We start from the raw sequence: 16,747 nt of genomic DNA on the forward strand, positions 1-16,747 counted from the left end.
CTACAGATGTTGATTGACAAGACTTACTGGAAAGACAAGGATTTTCCAAAGTCAAAGAAAAATGACGAAGCTGAGTCTCAGGGCAGCATTGATATGTTCAAGCTCTGCAACTTGAAGCCAGCTTTGCCAACCACCTTTCCCGTGCCAGATTTCAGCGACAAAGATATGTGTGAGAAGATCAACTTTGCCATTGACAAGAGCCTGTTCTTATCAACTGATGCTGAAAAGAATCAAATTGACATGGAGGAAGCAGGAAAGGGTCTTGACTGGGTTCATTCAAAGGAAAAATACAAGGAATATTTAAAGCAGCTCCCAGACCTAAGCTCCAGCAAGAGCAAGGCTTCCACGGCAAACCCTCACGTGGTTCAGAAGCGTAAAGCAGTTTCAATTAAGAAGAATCTGCAGTTGCCTCAAACCAAGGAGAAGATGGTGAGTGCAGATGCTGAAGTAAATATGGTCAAGGAATCTGTGCTTCAAACTGATATGCCAACAGTAGTGAGCAGAGAGCCAACCAATGTCAGAGAAGTTCAACAGATCAAGGGGAAGACTCCCCTTTCAATAGTCCCACCAAAACCACCTAAGCAGAAGATTGTCAAGTTTGCCAGGGGCGCAAAGGGGGAACAGGCCACAAAAGATTTGGGGTTCAGAGACGAGAGAGAGCGGCGAGCCGCAGCCATTGATGCAGGGGTGTGAAGTTCTGCCAGGTTGCTGCCAACTCAGACTGGAAAGATGCCAACTACAGATACCAGTGTGCCAACTGATGTGTCAGTTAGCAGCATGGTCACAGTCAAAACCACCACAGCTGGCCAGGAAGGCACCACTGCAACTGCAAGTCCTAAGGTGCCTACTGATAGAGATGCTTCAATGCCAAACACAAAAGGAGGTTATCCAACTATCAAAGTGCCGTCCCCAAGAGCTGTCTTTCAGCAACCATTAACACAAGAGGAGGTGTTCGACATTATAAGTAGGTGCAAGCCTCCAAGGCCGCCAACTACAACACTATTGCGAACCAAGTCAGTGAATGATGCACCCGTGTTTGTGCCGCAAGGAGATGCGCTGGTCCTTGAACCCTTACGAAGATCAAACTCTTATCATGGTGACGGGTTCTGCGATGCACCATCTTTTGACCTCGGCATAGATGGTGATGCTCCAGCACCTGCTCCAGCAGCAGAAACAGCGGAAGCCGGTGTGATCAGCATCGATGAGTGTGAGTTAGACCCAGCAGCTGTGACTGAAGGATGTGATGCTGCTGATGCTGGCAAGGCAATAGCTCAAGAACTAGATGTTGGTTCACCAGAGAATTGCCACACCCCGATATGCGCAGAACCAGAACTTGGCACGAGAAGTTCTTCGGGGCCACCTCTTGCACGAAGACAGAGGAGGGTAAGAAGGCCCGCAGCATCTCAAAGGTCTCCATTCATCGACTACAACAAGAACAAGACTTTCAGCACCAATGAGGTAGTGAACAAGCTTTACGCTGCCCTCTTGTATTGGGTCAGGCATCACAAAGGAGCAGATGATGGAGCTACCAGGTAAACTAACTCCCCACAGCCTACATACATATCTTTTTCAGTTGCATAGTACCAGCCACTTAGTTGCACAGAAAGCATAGTATGTTGCACAGAACAGGGCTTTTAGTTGCACACTGTTCTTTTTTCATTTTCATGCACATTTTTTTTGCTGTGACCCTTCGAGCGAACTTGTCTTTTTATTGCTTTCAAAAAAAATCAGCCCTGAGATAATCAGGTGTGGTGCTTTCTACATTTCTTTAAAGGAGTTAGTTGATTCGATGAAGCCAGTTCAATGGTTGTCAAAAATTGTTATTGAGACTGGAATCTTACACATAATGGATAACTTACCAGAAGGGTCAAAGAAGGTTGTTATGCCACTGAGGTTTTCTGTAAGTTTTTCCAAAACCTTCTTTTTACCCTCATCTTTGTTCTGTAGCACTTTTTCATTGACCATTTGAGGGAGGCCTTTCACCTACTAAGGAGTTTTGAGCCATGTTTTATAATCTCTGCAGATAAAATTACAGCAAGGGATCCACAATGTGAATGAGATGAACAAGAAGTTTGATTACAAGAACCGTCTCGACAAGAAAGACTTGGTGAGTGTTGTGCCCACATCATCAATCTTTTTTTAGTTGGCACCCACAGCATGTCCAGTTGCACATGACACATCTGTTAGTTGGCAGATACTTGTTGCCACCCGTTTTTAACTTGACCAAGTCTTTTACTGTTTTTCTTAGCTACATCTTGTATTTGTGTCTGAAATCGTTCACGCTTGCAGGTCATGCTGCCAGTGCTCGAGTGCGCAGATGTAACCGATAAGGACGGAGGGAGGCATTATTGGGTCTTTAGTGTCAACTTGAGGTACGGACGCTTCGAAGTTCTTGATTCAAGCAGGACGCTGGACAACATTGAGCTGATGAACAACGCCTCTACCATTGCGGGGGCAGTACGCCAGCTATGGAGGAAGCATTACCCAAAGTTCAGCATCGAGCACTTCCAGATTATTGACATTGACGTACCAAAGTAGCTTGGCAAGTAAGACAATAAGCATTTCATTCCTTCTCAATCAAATACAATCATTTTGTAGTTTTTAAATTTTTCTACATGTGCAATCTTTAGTATTTTTTAGACACAGTACTAGTCTTCAATCTGTTTTATCATTTTTATGAGTTTCTAATGGATTATCTAGCTAGTTGCAGAGTGGCGCATAAGTAGTTGCACAGTGGCACATAATGAGTTGCAGTAGAACACAAGCAGTTGCACAGTAGGACATAAGTAGTTGACCCAATTATTTGGTTTTAATTTTATGTGACAATTTTTTTTGCCCATTTTTTGCAGTAATGAGTGTGGGTTGTTCGCACTGCTTAACGCCACCGAGTGGAATGGTAGCCAACTGCCCAACTACGACCCCAAGGAAGTACTCAACATCAGGAACAAGCTGACGTATGATTGGGTCACCAGCGTGCACAACACCGCCCCATGGAGGATGTTGCTGAGATACGACAAGGAGTAGGTCAGTACTATTTTTTTTCTGCTCCATGGAGGAAGTTGCTGGTTTGTACAATTTTATTAAGTAGATTTTGTAGTTGAACACTGCTAGTAATTGCGTTTGCAACTCAATATCATCACTTTTGTTGATACATTAGGAGCACTGGATATACAATTGTTCAACAACTAAATATTTAACCAGTTGCCAACAAAGGCACAAATAGCAACTTTTTTTACACAGTGCATGAACTAATTCAAGAAGCATAAATTAGATAAAGAGGAATCATAGATGCTGAATGTGTCCACTTGGTCCCAACATTGCTAAAAAAGACATCATTATTTTCCTTTTTTGTTCCAAAGTTACAAATGAGGAAACAGAATCACAGGAGCCTCTGTGGACACACACTAGCAGTGTGCTCTGTAGATTGGCACTGGCTGCATTTGTTTTTCTTCTTTGGGTGTAGCTCCAGCGCCGATTTGTACCGTCGACTCTTTGCCCTACCCTTTGTAGTAGACCTTGGAGGATCCCTGGGCACAAAATCATCAGAAGCTTGTGCAAGGGATGCAGCCTCCAACGGGGCAGTAGGACCGTCACGATCACCTGTGTAATAATCATATAAAAAGTTTAGTATTTTTGTTATTGTGCAACCAGCACTGATGTTCTGTGCAACCACACAGTACATTTTGTGCAACTAACTGGTTGCTGTGTGCAAGTTAAGTTGAAAAAAACACCTGCAGTAGCACAGCCTGTCATGGTACTTGGATTGTAGTCGCCTATGGGCAGAACATGAAAAACAAGTTAGATTTTTAGCTTGATCCTCAAACTAACACAGCGCACGCAACTAGGAAGCATGTCTCTGTTCAACTGGGCACTATGATATGTGCAACTAAAGTCACTCACCCTAGTTTTTGTTTTGGAGTCGGTGAAGGTACTAACCTGGGTTATGAGCCCCCTGAGTCCTGCCTATAGGTCCATTGGGAGTAGCACAAAGGGCACTACTAGTTGGGCCTGGCGGGGGAGGAGGTCTTTGAGGGTTGGCATCACCTATAGGCAGAACAGGATAAACAAGTCAGTTGTGTTTATCTTTTTGATGCTCGAACTAACACAGCATGCGCAACTAGGTAGCCTGTTCGGTGCAACTGAGCACCATGATGTGTGCAATTGGAGTTACAGACCTAGTTTGATGGGGAGTTGGGGCCAGGTAATTACCTAGACGACGAGCCCCCTGAGTGCTGCCTATAGGGCCATTGGGAGGAGCATGCGGGGGAGGAGGTGGCGGAGGATGCCGTGTACAGCCAGGAGGGGGAGGAGGTCCTTGAGGGTTGACATCACATATATGCATAACTGGAAAAATAAGTTAGCTGTGTTATCTTGATGCTTGAACTAACACAGCGTGCGCAACTAGGCAGTATGTTCTGTCCAAGTGGCTACCATGGTGTGTGCAACTGGGCATAATGATGTGTGCAACTGAAGTTACACACCTAGTTAGATCAGGAGTTGGGGCAGGTAATTACCTGGATGATGAGCCCCCTGATTGCTGCCTGGAGGTGGAGGAGGTCCTCGAGGGTTGCCATCATCTGATGGCCCCGTTGCAGCAGTCGGTTTTTTCTTTTTCTTGGACTTGTTCAGGTGGCCGATCTCGGTACGTGCTACACGCATATGCTTGTATACAATAGCTTGTGCTGGATCAGAACCACTCGCAAACTTTGCTAGTTTCCGAAAATCGTATATCATGTTCCTCTCCCTTATCTGCTTCTTTGATTGAGGAGGCATTTCATCCGGTTGCTCATAACCAGTCCCTGGCGCACTAGGTACAGCAGTAGGTGTCCACCGTCTTAGCAGGTACCTTTCCGGTATGACATCAACGCCAACATGGGTGAACACCTTGAGGATGTGGCAACAGAGGATGCCGTCCTTGTCCATTTTACAACACTCACACAAATAGGAACCCTCCTCCACCCTTGCCTGCACCAAGTAGTTTCGAGAACCATATTTCGCAACAAATTCCTGGTTCGGTCTGAGCTCAAATGCATCAGCACCAACTTGGAATGCATTATAACGTCCAATCAGCTCAAACTCTTCTCTAAACTTGCGGTAAAGGTCTCTAGAATAGGTATTGTAAGCTTGCTTCTCTATTGGGAAGTTGGACCACAACTCAATCTCAAGGTGTTGTGTCCTGTAATCATTGCAGCCTTCCTTGGCAAGGATGTGGTTCTGTATTTTTTCATATTGCTTGACGAAGTTCAGCATTGAGTTGTGTGGGTTCACATATCTTTTGAGGACGGCGTTGAACCCCTCACTATGCTGTGTAGACTGGAGGAAGGGAAAGAACCTGTGTTTGAAGTAGCACGGCACCCAAGTTGACCTGTATTCGTACAACTTCTCAAAGTGCGTGTGTGCCATAGCCTCATACTTCATCATTAACCTAGCCCAATTCTGCTCAAACTCGTGTATAGTGAAGCTGAAGTCAACACACTTGTTGAAATCATCAGAGAGTCCTGGATTCCGGCACAGCAACCAACCAACCTTTTCCTGAGCCTTTTTCATGATGTGCCATCGACAACAACGGTGCACGGTGGTTGGGAAGATGCTCTGTATTGACTGCCTCATTGCACCATCCTGATTGGTGATGAAGTTGTCAGGAGGTTTGCCATCCATAGCCTCTAGGAATGCTCCAAAGACCCAACCAAAGCTCGATGCCAACTCCTGCCTCACAAACGCGCAACCCAGCATGAAAGATTGGCCATGTCGGTTTATTCCTATGAAGGGCGCGAACGGCATATTGTACAAGTTGGTCATGTAGGTGGTGTCAAACGATATGAAATCGTGGTACGCCTCCGCATAAGCTTTTCGAGCTAAGCCGTCTACCCAAAATATGTTGACAACTCTGTCCTCTTCATCATATTTCACCTTATAGAAGAAGTCTGGATCGGTTTTTTGTATATCCTTGAAGTGCGCAATTGTCTCAATCAGATCACCCTCCTTTGTGTCATCTCTACAGAAACTTGTACAAAGATTTGTTATTGCCTTTGGTCCGAACGGCACCATCATCTCAGATCCATAGAACTCTGCCATTACATGCATCATTCGTCCTGCATAATACAAAAACAAACAGTATATCCTTTTTTTAGTTGCACAAATGCGCACATCCAGCTGCACAGTAATAGGACACGTGTTGGCACAGAAGATAATCACAGGAAATGGACACCTAGCTGCACCTTTTTAAAAACACTTTGCAGTTTTTGCATACAGGACATTGTGTATTTGCACAGTAAAGACAATCTAGTTGCACAAGAAGCACCAAAAGTGAAATATAAAAAGCATGGGAAGTTGGACAGCAGTTGCATAGTTAAGCCATTTCAGTTGCACAGTAGTACCATAACAGTTGCACACTGGACTGACTAGAGGGAAACTTAATTCTTCAAGGGATATAGAAAAACACCACACCTGTAGTCAAGTTGCAGTTATACAAGATGCGCAGAAACTCCTTTTCATCAGGTGAGATGCCTTGGTGGGATCTCAAGTATTTGGACAATGAAGGTTTGTTCACGAGCGGATGATTGTGGTCACGAACAAAGTGCGTCACCTCCCATCGCCCATCTATCAGCTTCACCAACATTTTCGCCTTGCATTCAGTCTGCTTTATTGTCTCGCGTTTGCGCTTCTTCTTCTTCTTCTTCTTCTTCTTACTAGTACCAGCCTCCTCTTCAGCAAATATTGGAGGTTCTTCTTCCATCTCCTCATCACTGTTAACAGATGTTGGATCTGGAATAGGGTCCAGGTAAGGAGGAGCCTCAGCTCCTCCATCATCAGCTTTGGGCTTCTTGAACTTGTTGCAGCAAAACTGTTGTTTTATCAATTCATTGGTGCGGTGTGTCCGTCTAGATGTGTTCATCTTGATAGAGAAACCCATCCGTAGTGCGTAACTGTTGTAGTGATCCTTAGCAATTTGAAGGCTGTCAAACCTCATGCCAACATAGGGTTCCATAGGTTGAGAACCAGCCTCATCCTCTCCTTCTTCTACTTGCACAGCTCCGTCAACAGCCCGAGCTCCTAGCCCAGTCCTGGTTGGACCAGGAACATTTGCCTCGGTTCCTGTGTCATCAAGAGTATGGCTCTCTGACTGCAAAGACACCACTACAGGGGCACCATGGGCTGATGACTGGCCTGCCACATTGTCATGGCCCGTAGGGTTACCATCACGACTTGCCTGCGTGTAGTAAACAGATCGACCATTTTCTGTCCAGTTTCCTTGTTGTATGCTGGGTTGCTGCTGATCCATATCATGAGGAAGCTCATTCAGATCTGGAGGCAACTCATTGAGATCAAGAATTTTTTCCCTTTGTTTTTGGATGCTGCCACACACTCCCTGCACATATAAAAAAAGAAGAAATTGATGTCATCAGTTGGTAACCACAGAAAAACTGTGTTTCAAACAACCTAAAAGCAACATGACCATAGCATAATCTTTTATTATAACAATTATGAATTTTTTTGTTTGCACAGAGTTGTTGTGTTAGTTGCACAGTTTGCAGTAAATAACTGGCAAGAGCATGACTTCTTTTTGCTACAGAGTTTTTCTTACCTTTTCCCTTTTTGTTTTGTTGCAATGATCTATAGGTTTCTGTTTCGCAAGGAGCTCTTTTCAGATTTTTCTGCACATAATTGGATGCTACATTTGAGAAGGAAAATCCAGGTGAAAGAAGAAAGAAGAATTGGAGGACAGATTATAATTAATATGGTTCTAGATCTGGTATATTTAAACATATTAATATGGTTTGCAATAGGTGTGGGACCAGAATGTATGCGTGGGACAAGATTACGTGTGTGAATATGTTAATATGGTTTGTGGCTTCATTAGCCATGGACAAAAGTTCCTATGTTTTTCCTGTTGCACTACAGATTTCTGGTTTTTGCTAGAATAGACGTCTCAATTTCCAGGATTTCCACTTGGCCAGCATACATATTCAGTTGGACATTCAATGCTTTTAGTTGGCTAGAATAGATGTCTCAGCTGGCCAGGTTGCATTTTTTTCAGTTTGTGGCCAACATGCATGTTCAGTTGGACAGTTAATGCATTCAGTTGGCTAGAATAGATGTCTTAGTTGCCTAGAATATATGTCTTAGTTGGTCATCAGTTTTTGGCCAACATGCATGTTTAGTTGGCCAGAAAACGTGTTTTTTATTTCCACATATACTACATTTTTTCCAAAGTGTTCACTCAGAAACATGTATTGCCAAATATATGTTTAGTTGGCAGGATACATGTTTAGTTGGCCAGGATACATGTTCAGTTGGCTGGGATGCATGTTCAGTTGCACATTTATGAATTTTTCGTTGCACATGTTCAACAAAGCATTGGGCAGTCAATTTTTTGTTCATTTTGCAAACAATAACTAGAAGTTGGCTTTAATCATGTTTTAATTGGCCAGAGAACTCGTTTTTAGTTGGCTTGTTTTAACACATCCAGGTGGTAGTTTTTGGCATGTTTAACACATCCAGCATGTTTAACATCTGGTGTGATGTGCCAGATTCACCTCTTTTTTGAAGCAGATTCTCCATGGATCCATGGAGAAGGGGGAAGTGAAGTGGAGAGGGGGCTTACCTGCTCGATCTTACTGCCTGGTATGGCTCTGACCACCCTGCCCTTTAGATCTTGAAGCAGCTCCTTCTACTTTGGGGCTCCCATGGCGGCTGTGTAGGAGGAGGAAGAAGGGCTGGGGGCGATTGCGTTTGGATCTGTTTCTGGCGTGCAGAAGAAGAAGAAGGCAGCGTCGGTGGGGCTGAGGCGTGGGGGCGAGCGATGGCGTGGATTCTGCAACCTGGGCAGATCCTCCTTCTTTCGTGAGGAAGAAGAAGATAGCCAGGGCGCAGTTTGGCGAGGAGGGTGCACGTGATCCCGCGGGGCATGGTTTGGCGAGGAGGGTGCACGTGATCCCGCGGCCAGCTGGCGGGCGGGGCAGTTGCCTTTTTCGCTCCGACGGGCGGGGACCAGGTGGACCACGTGGGCGAGCGGGGGACTGTTTCCTCTTTCGCTCGAGGGGGGACCAGGTGGTTTCCTTTTTCGGGTGGCCGCTGGCTAGAGATCCCAGGGCGGCCGGCCGCCCACTAGACGCGTCCTTCTAAGAATATATGTACAATTTTGTGCAGCTCATTTCTGGTTTATATTCAGCCTTTTTATACATTCAAATAATAATTCAATCCTGGAGTTGGTCCAATACTCTTTTCAGCCCATTCACATATTCATACATATGATCCTCCGTTTCAACAAATTTTGCAAATAATTTCATATTTCAGCACTAAATATGTTTACATCACAGGCCATAAAGCCCTACAAAATAGTATCACTTGTTCCTATACAAAACTATCAAATGATACGTACAACAAAACAGAATACAAAAAATTTAGTTCAACAAAACTAAGTTTTCTTCCTCTTCCATCTTCCAGAACACACAGTCCCCTCATACACTTGAGCATGCACACGCTTGAGCACGGAGATGAGTGCTTCCCCCCAGTCCTCTGTTAGCTGCAGTTGATGTTTGCAACAGTCATCATCCATGTTGTAAACTGATTAGCAACTGCTACCAAACCCAATGTGACAAAGAGGTAAGCACTATAAAATGGATTTATAAAATTTAACAGTATAAGCAAAAGACAGAGAATGTGCAAGTTTATCAGTACAAACTGGATTTATAAACAAAATCTAATGGTATAAACAAAAGGCAGAGACTGTACCGTGCAAGTTTAGCACTATAAACAAAATTTAACAGTACTGACAAAATGTAGATACTGCAGATACTATGTACTGACTACTGTGCTAGTTTAAGCTGAATTTTGTTCAGTGCTGCCGATGAATCTTGTGCTTGTTCAAGCCGAGGAGAACTAAGTAGTGAGCTCTGTACAAACAAAAGTAGAGACTATATACTGGGTACTGATGCACAAGCTAAGTGGAACAGACCATCCATGCTAAGTGTAGGATTACCAGCTGCTCTCATGCTAACTGGAACAGGCCATCCATGGAAATTCAGATATTATATTTTAAGAGGCCATACTTAAAATATCATGTTTTTTTAGAAAAACTAGAAAACTGTAACTATTAGTTTATTATTAATTTCTTTAGATCAGTGTGATACACAGTAATTGCAGCATATGCAACAAGCGCATGGAATTATGGAGAAAGAAGTACTTATCAAGAGAAATCCTAAAAAAATACTAGAGAACATTACTGAACCTCTGTAAACATGGAGATACATGCTGATGGCTAGCTTGTACCACATTAGCAAAGCTATTTCGCATTCTGTCATAAGGTAAGCTATATACTATCAAACAGAAGGCATGCCCCAAAGCCTAATTTGACAGCAATAAACAGTTGCAGGTGTATCTAACTCAATAGATAAGCTACAGAAACCTGCCAGTAATTTCTCATCAAAGACATCCATCATATGTTGGGATTTCAGCAATAAAAAAGACCTAGCCTATTGGTCGCAAATGCCAATCCAGGCAGAAACAATCACGCCGAGAGGTACCCGAGCTTCGGAACTGGCACCACATGCTCAGAACCCGCACGGAATTCTCCACAATGCGGCGGCGAATCCCGCGAGACAAGCAGTCGAAACCACACGCGGAATTTGTACTGGCAGGCAGCAGATCACAAAAAGAGATGAAGAGAAGGAGTCGAACCTGTCAGCGGAGTTCTGCACGCACTCGGACATGGGGAAGAGCGGATCCGACTCCTAGCGCCTGCAGCCCTCCGCCATATGCAAAGGGGAGCAGACCTTTCACTGCAAGACTCATGGATGGTGCCATGTTTGCTCACTGGATGAAATGAATGAAGATGTCATCAGCATGAATCAAAGACAGAACATAGCTTTTGTCGTCAGCATCAATTAGAGACAAAACGAATTAATTCTTGTAAAAGCAAATTTTTCACACATCGAAGTACTTTTCCTAAGTGTTTAATGCTCTGTATCATCAATTCCGTTGGATAGAATTGACCAATGGTACGAGCAGAAGTCCTATCAGAATCGCAAATCAGAAGAACACACCCCCTAATAAGCCTGAAGTCTGAACAATTCGTTTATTTTTGGACAATGGCTACCACCAAGCATTGGTATGTAAAATGTTTGGAGCAAAAAAGGCTTGGTCCACCAGAGATTTATGCTCGTACCATTGTAAAATGTTTGCAGCAAAAAGATTTGATTTCTAAGCACAAGCTTACGCGACCACATTTAGTACATAATGTGTGTGTTTTTGGCCTGGAGCATCTACCAAGTAAAATTACTACCCAGAAGCAGTCTTCAAGTTCAGTCTTAGAAAAGCCAAAGATTACAATATAAGTGCATTTTCCCAGTCTGCAGTCACTAAATAAATCAAAGGTGTATGATGGGACGAGTCTACGTAGCGGCCGGCTGCTCGCTGGCATGCGCGAGCGGCCGGCCTAAAATAGAAATTTTTTATCCGCTAGCGTCTGCTCTGCATAGACATGCATGTGTGTAATTTTTGTCCGCTAGCGCATGTATCTTTTAGCATTTAATACATTCACACCGGTCACAATCAGTTGGAAAAAACAGATCACATATGCATTTGTTTCGGTTTTCAAATTTTTAAAAAGCTATATCTTCCAAACCGCGCGTCGGAATTAAGATCCGTTTTCACCGCTGGAATCCTCGCGACGTGCTCTTCAAAACTATATCCCGCATGGGGATGTTTCGACGAACTAGTCTTCCTGCCAACTAAACATCAATGTGTGTGCAACTAGACTAGATTGCCGCGCCAACTGAGCATATGTGTGTGCCAAAAAAGTCCTGCCAACTAAACATCAATGTGTGTGCAACTAGACTAGATTGCCGCGCCAACTGAGCATATGTGTGTGCCAAAAAAGTCCTGCCAACTAAACATCAATGTGTGTGCAACTAGACTAGATTGCCACGCCAACTGAGCATATGTGTGTGCAACTAGTGTCCTGCCAACTAAACATCAGTGTGTGTGCAACTAGACTAAATTACAAGCCAACTAAGCATATGCTTGTGCAATTAGTATTCCCGCCAACTAAACATTAATGTGTGTGCAACTAGACTACATTACAAGCCAACTAAATATCAATGTATGTGCAACTAGACTACATTACAAGCCAACTAAACATCAATGTGTGTGCGACTAGACTACATTACAAGAGGAGATTGCACATCGACTTTCGTCGAGGCAATAGACTAGTCGCACATCAAAGTTGTCGTGGTTGCTAGGTTGTAACCTCATACGAAGGCGCAGCTCCAAACATTAGTTTTGGAAAAAAGTTGCACGATGTAGTAATAAAGTTGCACAATGCAGTAATAGAGTTGCACTATATAGCTCCAAAGTTGGCATCGAAAAAAATTCGTCAAAATATACCCATGCGGGATCTAGTTTCAAAGATCTCGTCGCGAGGATTTCAATGGTGAAAACGGATTTGAATTCCGACGCGCGGTTTGAAAGATATAGCTTTTTGAATTTTTAAAACCCGAAATAAATGCAGATGGATCTGTCTTTCTTAAACTAAAGGAGCAGTGTGAACGTATTTAATGCCGGAGGCGTCTAGTGGGCGGCCAACTGCCCGCTAGCGTGATGGAGCGGCTAGCCAAAAAGGTAACTTTCTGTCCCCCCTTGACCCCAAGAAGAAAAGTTCCTTCCGGCCCGTGTCCCACACTCCCAACCAATAGAAAATCTTCCCCATCGCTATCAAGCTCCCAACCACAACCTCCCCACACCTCCCACGCACACCTCACCCACACTTCCTCCCTCCTTGGGTCACCCTTCTTCTCCACGAAAGAAGGGGATCCCAGGCCTGGATCCAAACCCTATAGAGCTGCCATGGCAGAGCACAACTAGGTGAAAAAGCTTCAGTTCTAAGAAGAGGGAGTTCAGAGCCATACAAGGCAGCACCATTGGGTAACTTCCCTCTGGCCTTTTCACTTTCCCTCTGGATCTAGCACAAATCTTCTTCATAGTAGGAGGAAGAAGGAACATGAAGCAACAAAATACAATTGAATCTGATCTCTGTATAATAAAACACTTTCCTGTGCAACTAAACATGGATCCAAGCCAACTATTGCCTGGATGCGTGCAAATAAACAAAAGGGAGTAGTTGCAGATGCAAAAATAGACATGATGTAGTTCCTATGAAAAAACATATATTTATGCAACTAAACATGAATCCAAGCCAACTTTTGCCTGGATGTGTGCAACTAAAGACAATATCATCTAAATCTTCTTTGTACTTCCAATAGCACCGTATAAGAAGTATAGCATCAAATTATGTGCAGAATCTACATCAACTCCTTGACCAAAATAAACCTGGACAAGATTAAAACACAATTTGTGAGAAAAACACTGAACCAATCCCTGTTTTGTATGTGTGCAACTATTTAGTACAAACTGGCCAACTACTGAATATGGTTTGCAGGCGTTTTTTCCTTTGATCTTTCCACACAATTGTATATGTGACTTCGTAGCTGAGAATTGTGTGCACAAAGCTACAACAGCTCCTCCACCTCCATAACCTGTAAAACCTGCACATGATGCAAAAATGAAGCCTTAGAGAAAATGAACCAGATCTGGGGCGTATCTGCGCAACTTAACCAACACAAGTGCATCTGACAACACCCCCAGATCCATCTACTTGTGGGGATTGAATTTCAGTAGTTGGCATGTTCAACTCATATAAAAGTTGAAGATGCCAACTCAGGTGGCACTGTTGTGCAACTATTTAAAAAAATTGGGGATGTCAATTCCTGATTTGTTCTTATGCAACTAAAATAGTTGAGGATAACTCATGTGATATTGTTGTGGGACTATTTAAAATGATGAGACCGCCAACTCCCAATTGGTTCTGGTGCAACTATGAAAGTTGAGGATGCCAATTCATATGATATTGTTGTGGGACTATTGAAAAAGTTGAGACTGCCAACTCCCAAATGGTTCTGGTGCAACTATGGAAGTTGAGGATGCCAACTCGTATGCTATTGTTGTGCAAATATTTGAAAAGTTAAGGATACCAACTCTTAATTGATTCTTGTGCAACTATAAAGTTCATGATGCCAACACCTAGCTGGTTCTTGTGCAACTGGGTAAAAAAAACATATCCGAGGTTACTTTGTGTAGAAAAAAAGAAAATAAAAATGCCTAATACCATTTCATGTTACCTCAACACCTGCTGCACATGATGTGCCAGCTCCATATACAACTCCCACCTACGAGGTCGCCTTCCATTTCCACCATTTCACAATGCGGAATCGGACAGCAACCTAAAAGGATGCATGGAAAAAATTACTTGTGTGTGTATGCAAAAAAGGGAAATGCACCCACACTGCTTGCTCGATACTTACCTCATCATCCTTTGCCTCCCCATAGATATCAGCACAGCGCGACTGCCGCTCGGCGGGCTGTTTGGAGTTCCGCCGAGAAGAACGGTTTGTAGACCCCTGCATAAAACAAACAAAACACAAAACATGGTCGGAAAACCCAACAAATAGTTATTATAATTGCAAAACAAAACTGCTAGAAGGATAACTGAAAAACAATGAAAAAACAAACATGACTCCTTGTAGCATCTCCTTGTACAACCATTTTTTTTCTATGAACAAAAAGTGATTGAACAAATTAGTTGCAACAACCAAATATATAAAAGAAAAAAATGAGCAAAAACAATTGATATCAAAGAGTGCCATGAGGTAAGCAACTCATGTTGATTTCTTAAAGCACACCTACCAAACAAAAATTTGTGCAACTTGATGCACTGTATGGCCAACTGGACACACATTAGTGTGCAACCAAAAAATTCAGCATACACACTGCCCGGAGATGATTAACTGGAGCCAAAACTAAACTAGCCGTCAACCGTGCAACTAGATAGCCCTCCCTGTGCAACTGCATAATTAAGTGTGGCAAAGCCAACTAGGATATGAATTGCTTAGATCTGCAAACTATTGACACATACCCTTGGCAATAGGGCACACATGAGTGTGCAACCAAAAAACCACACACACTGTTTCAACATGGTTTACACAGTATATCCATCTAAATATCATCGATCGTGCAACCGGTTAGCCCTTAGTGTGCAACTTCATAAATTGGCTAGCCAACTAAGATATGTATATGTGCGATCCAACTATATTTGTGTGCATGTGCAACTGTTACAACAAACTAGCCAACTGGTTAATTATATGCATGCAACTTAAGAGAAAACAGAGAAACCACACAGATGCATTTTGAGGGTTGAGCAAAAGCATGGAAACTATCCTCTCAATACTCTTATGCACTTCTTTCCTTCTATTCCAATTCAAATCGTAGCAAAAATAATCACAAAAATGCCAGGCTGGGCACACTACGCCGGAATCCCTCGCAGATTGGTCGACCCAGGAAAGTCAAAGTAATCTGACCTTCTTTATGCTATACTACTTGCTCGAACTATGCTTCTTTTCTTAACTGCCGTCTACAGAATACTTCAATCAACATATTGAAGACGCGGGGGGAAGAAGACGTCAGGGCAACGATGATGAACCCCATTCGGAGGCGCGTTCGGAAGGAGCAGTTCCACCACCGGATTAGACAAACTCTAATGCCATCAAATGCCCTCAGGCAGACATATAGATCAGAGAAATAAAGGTGAGGGAGGATCGGATCTAGGCACAAATGGGGCGCTCCAATGAGGATCCTGGTGACGGTCGGGTACATGATCCTGTTGTTGTAAAGGAACAAGACCAAATCCGGCGACGGCTGCTCAAACGTTGTTCCCCTGGGAACGAGATAACCTCCCAAGCAAGAAGATTGCAATCAAATTACCCAGCTGGATGGGCCATGGTGCAAATTCGGCCAGGGAGCAGATCCAAGCCTAGCTCCTCGTACCATCGCGGCGCCATCCCAGGCGCCGCGGCCCAGATGGGGTCCGAGATGGGGGTCAGGAAGTGTTGCTTGGGGATGGTGGCTGCAAAGGCGGGGGAGGCGGTGAGCATGTGGGCGGCGAGGCGGGGGCTAGGGGAGGGAGAGGGGGAGGACGATGGGAGGGGAGTAGAGGGCGCGGGCGTCAAGGGCGGCGAGCGACCACCTCCATGGCGTGGCAGCGAACTGAGGTGGGGATGAAGACGTGGGTGGATAGCGGCAACCTCAGCAGACAAAGCGTGCGGCGGTTCGGGCAAAAATCGTGTGGCCAGCGTGCGGCCGCTCGCAAGCGTTAGATAGCGTGTGCGCACTTTCTAGTATTTAGGTTTAATGCCACGCCTACATGCACTAGCAGACAAATAAATTACCACATGCATGCGCTGTGAGAGCCGGCCGCTCGGTTCGACTAAAAAGTGCGCGACCACTTTTTAGATTTCAGGATGATGGAAATATAGCAAAATAGTCCAGTTAACTTGTCGATTAAGAGATTAATGAAACCAGTCACTCTAAGCGTACTAGAGCTTCAAACCTCAAGCACAGAGAGCGTGAGGGTGAGAGAGGAGAGGAGAGGAACCACCACCTATGCGGGAACCATGGAGCGAGTGAGGGAGCTGGTTCTGGCAGCCAATCGTGTTCGGTTCGTCCATGAGCAACAAGGATGGTGTGCGCTGCGGCTAGGATTGGGCGCCGGGGGTGTCCGATGCGCGCACCTGCGAGAGGACGGAAAATAAAATCACGTGATGGAGGGGAGGGGAGGAGGGAGGGGAAGAAGAGCAAATCGAAGATGGGCGAGAGAGTACCCGGAGGAGCGTCCTCGGGGCATGGTAGGCACGGC

General features: G+C 44.3%; 1 protein-coding gene and 1 pseudogene across 1 annotated transcript; both read right to left on the bottom strand.

Annotated features, from left to right (window-relative positions):
* Positions 1-3,379: 3,379 nt before the first annotated feature.
* On the bottom strand, positions 3,380-7,323 carry LOC125554514 (protein FAR1-RELATED SEQUENCE 5-like). The gene is made up of 6 exons (XM_087519480.1): positions 6,448-7,323; positions 4,515-6,092; positions 4,210-4,344; positions 3,937-4,044; positions 3,732-3,773; positions 3,380-3,600 (listed from the first exon to the last, which is right to left on the bottom strand). The coding sequence occupies exons 1-6, from the start codon at positions 7,280-7,282 to the stop codon at positions 3,380-3,382; spliced, it is 2,919 nt and encodes a 972-aa protein (XP_087375606.1). The 5' UTR covers positions 7,283-7,323.
* A 6,185-nt stretch (positions 7,324-13,508) lies between these two features.
* Positions 13,509-16,747, bottom strand: part of LOC147974467 (uncharacterized) — a 32,145-nt pseudogene continuing 28,906 nt past the window's right edge.

The sequence above is a fragment of the Triticum urartu genome, chromosome 4A, assembly GCF_056163025.1.
Source record: "Triticum urartu cultivar PI428250 chromosome 4A, HENAU_Tu73, whole genome shotgun sequence".
Taxonomy (NCBI): Eukaryota; Viridiplantae; Streptophyta; class Magnoliopsida; order Poales; family Poaceae; genus Triticum; species Triticum urartu.

Coding starts and splice junctions, on each gene's coding strand:
- LOC125554514 (XM_087519480.1), bottom strand. CDS start 7,282: ATGGATCAGCAGCAACCCAGCATACAACAAGGAAACTGGACAGAAAAT. Junction 4,345..4,514: donor TCAGGGGGCTCATCATCCAG/GTAATTACCTGC, acceptor TTATTTTTCCAG/TTATGCATATATGTGATGTC. Junction 3,601..3,731: donor GACAGGCTGTGCTACTGCAG/GTGTTTTTTTCA, acceptor ATTATTACACAG/GTGATCGTGACGGTCCTACT.